General features: G+C 33.1%; 1 protein-coding gene across 1 annotated transcript; it reads right to left on the reverse strand.

The window, feature by feature from the left end:
- Window positions 1–312: 312 nt before the first annotated feature.
- Window positions 313–2782, reverse strand: LOC120335829 (transmembrane emp24 domain-containing protein 10-like). The gene is made up of 5 exons (XM_039403440.2): window positions 2609–2782; window positions 1908–2031; window positions 1607–1674; window positions 1169–1295; window positions 313–434 (listed from the first exon to the last, which is right to left on the reverse strand). Exons 1-5 carry the CDS (start codon window positions 2780–2782, stop codon window positions 313–315), a joined length of 615 nt encoding a protein of 204 aa, XP_039259374.1.
- Between the last annotated feature and the right edge of the window lie 368 nt (window positions 2783–3150).

Raw genomic sequence — 3150 nt, forward strand, 5'->3', positions numbered from 1 at the left:
TTGCACAAACAATGTCATGAAGTGAAAACACACTTGCAGTACATGCCTCCATGTGAATCTCAAAAGGGACTATCAGCATACATCCATTAATATTAAACTTAGCAGTCTTTCACCAAATAATAGTTTAAAAAACATTCTAATATTCTTTTAAAAATATTCTAATTTTGTTAAGTCTTTTGTGTTTAAGTTACACAGCTCACACTGATAATATTGCTGAATCATGCATGGCACGAGGATGGTAGTTGCTTCAGACCTATCCATTGCCACTGCATGATCCAGTAATATCATTAGATCTGTGAAGGATATGACAGACTACTCAATAAGTTTCTTTGACTTGAAGAATTTTCTGAGGTAAAGAACCTGCCATGTTGCAAGTCCAACCAAACAGAGCATTGAGAAGATGCTGAAGTAAAGTACCCTCGAGTTTGTTGATTCTGAAAAAAATTATAAAGAATAGAAGTATGTGGAATATACGTTTCTGGTTTTGTGAAAACATCTACAGTTTCTACACCAGTGGTTTTCAAACGATGGGGCGAGTAGACAATTTTTTGACGGGGTGTGAAGCTAATTAAAAGTAAAAATATTTGTTAAATTTGCTCTTGCCCGCCTTATTTTGGATATTCACATGGCAGAACTGGACCTCCAGAAGTATGCGCACCAGGATGGCGCACAACCTGAAGATAGTATGTGTACCGGTTAGGATTCAGGTTGTGCGACATCTTGGTGCGCATACTTCTGGAGCACCGCAGAACTTTTGATTTATTTCAATTTTTACATTCCATCTATGTACCGTATTTTCAAAGTGCTTTTTGACTGAAACATACTTTCGCGTTACTGTCTGTTTTTTGTAGCTTATTGTTAGCTATTTATTTTTGAGGTGGGGCACGAGACTTGACAAATTTTAAAATAAGGGCACAGCCTGGCTTAAAATGTTTGAGACTACACTTTTATACCAATGTTTTTTATTTTCTATAGAATTGTTGAAGTAGTCAGTGATGCAAGTGACAATAAATACGGTAGTTTTTATTTATATAGAAACAACGACTATTTTGGATACAAGATGATAACTTGAATATGGCATTTTATTTATGTCATTTTTCGGCTTAGGCTGAATTGCCTTTATAGTCAAGTTACAGATATTAGAATTATTCTGGTACATCTCATTTACCATTTGTGTCTCTCATTTCTTCTTCACGTTTTTTCATGTAAGCAAAAGCATTGACGATAGATTCTGAAAGATCTTCAAGTCTCCTGAGTTCAACTTCCAATGGTTTCAGTTTCTCTGTCTTTGCAATCTGGTATAAAAGATAGTACGGTATTTGTTAATAAGAAAGTTTAAAAAGATAAAATTTGGAAGTTTCAAGAATTCGTCTAGAAAGAGTCTACCGTAGTTCTGAATATAATTAATTTGAATCATCTCAATACTGTATGATTGCTTCCAAAGTTATTTTTGGGTCACAAAATAAAGAAATGCATAGCTTCATAATTAAATTTGATTATTTCACAATTAAGAGAATATCTAATGTCCAGGTTGAAAAATACAGTCTCTGCGATCATCATCTGTAATTTAAAATATTGAACATTTTATTTTAAGAGAAAATCTCACGTCTTCATAATTCTTTGCTTCGACACCTCTCTTTACAATTATTCTGATATCCTGATCAGGTAATCGACCTAAATCAAAAAATATTCCATTGTTATCAACTAAAGATCTTTTATGATTAAAACATTATTCACAAACTACTATTAAAACTTCATACCTGCAATACCATTTTCAAATCAAAAAAAGTTTCAGAATCAACAAAATAATGACACTAGTGCTCATACCACTGTTGGATGGTTGCAAATAAGTTTGGAAATATCTCATTAATAAATTGTATACAACGAAATGGATACATTGAACTTACCCTGGACTTCTGAGCTACTCTTGTAGCAGATCTGGAACATGTCATAATCATCTGTTGTGAACGCAAATTTGCCATCGGCGGCATCTTCTTTTTGATACAATATATGTCCATTAGAATCAGTCACCTAGTATAAGAATATAATTCAATATGAAAGATAGTACAAGATTTGAGGTCCAATCATAAAGAAGTTTGTTCTTCTCTTATATAAAACTCGATATTTTATGCAAGTAAATTGACGTGCTGATGTGGATCAGAGAATAATACGTTGAATATGAACTTCATGATAAAAATATTTTGCACCAATGGGTCACTACAAAGTGATGTTATTGTTACAAAACTTGCATTCTGCTACATATCCAACCCAGATTTTTTTTCTATTATAATTTCCTTACTTTTGCCATTATATATTAACATTATTTTATGTAACTATCCTAAAATAACAATAATTCTGTCTTCACAAGTGGTTATTGTATGATTGTGCATTTGTCATCATTAATCGAGCAATCCTCATTTTGAGGATCATTTTTTCAATCAAAAGCTCATAAATGACTATAAATTCATGTGATATTTTCAACCTTTTTGCTAGGTTTATGGAAGCAATCCCTCTTAATGGGCGTGAAAGAATTCTTAACATAGACGTACATTGTACAAAAACAATTAAAGTCAATTCAATTTATATTGAATATATTCAAATTATTTACCAGGAGATGAACTTTCACTCCAGATACTGGATGAACTTCATATTCTCCTTTTACAAGAACATCTTTATGAACTTCTTCTTTCAAGCATTTTTCAGTGTTAACAGGTAGTTTAAAGTACAGTGCATTGCAACAAATTGCCGATGTGAAAAATAATATACAAGTCAGGAGTCTCATGTTGATCCGAGTAATATATATTATATAATGTGGGACTGATATAAACTGTAAGTACAACATGATATAATAATAGTATGAAAAAGGTGCGGGGGGGGGGGGGGGGGGGGGGGTAGAAACATACTATTTTTGTATTACATATTCATGAGTATTTTCTCTCCGAACAAGACTCGGTGCTCCCGAAGTATGCAAACCAAGATGGCGGACATCGGAACGTAACATGGGTAACAGGTTAGGGTTAGGCGATAAATTTTTTCCAATTTTCCTTATTTTAGTCCTATTATCAGTTCGAAGACTAGCCAAGAGCCTCCTGTAGTATTTATACCTAAAATTATGGCCTAACACTAACCTAGTACACATATTACATTCCG

Source organism: Styela clava, chromosome 2 (genome assembly GCF_964204865.1).
Source record: "Styela clava chromosome 2, kaStyClav1.hap1.2, whole genome shotgun sequence".
In the NCBI taxonomy this organism is placed as follows: domain Eukaryota; kingdom Metazoa; phylum Chordata; class Ascidiacea; order Stolidobranchia; family Styelidae; genus Styela; species Styela clava.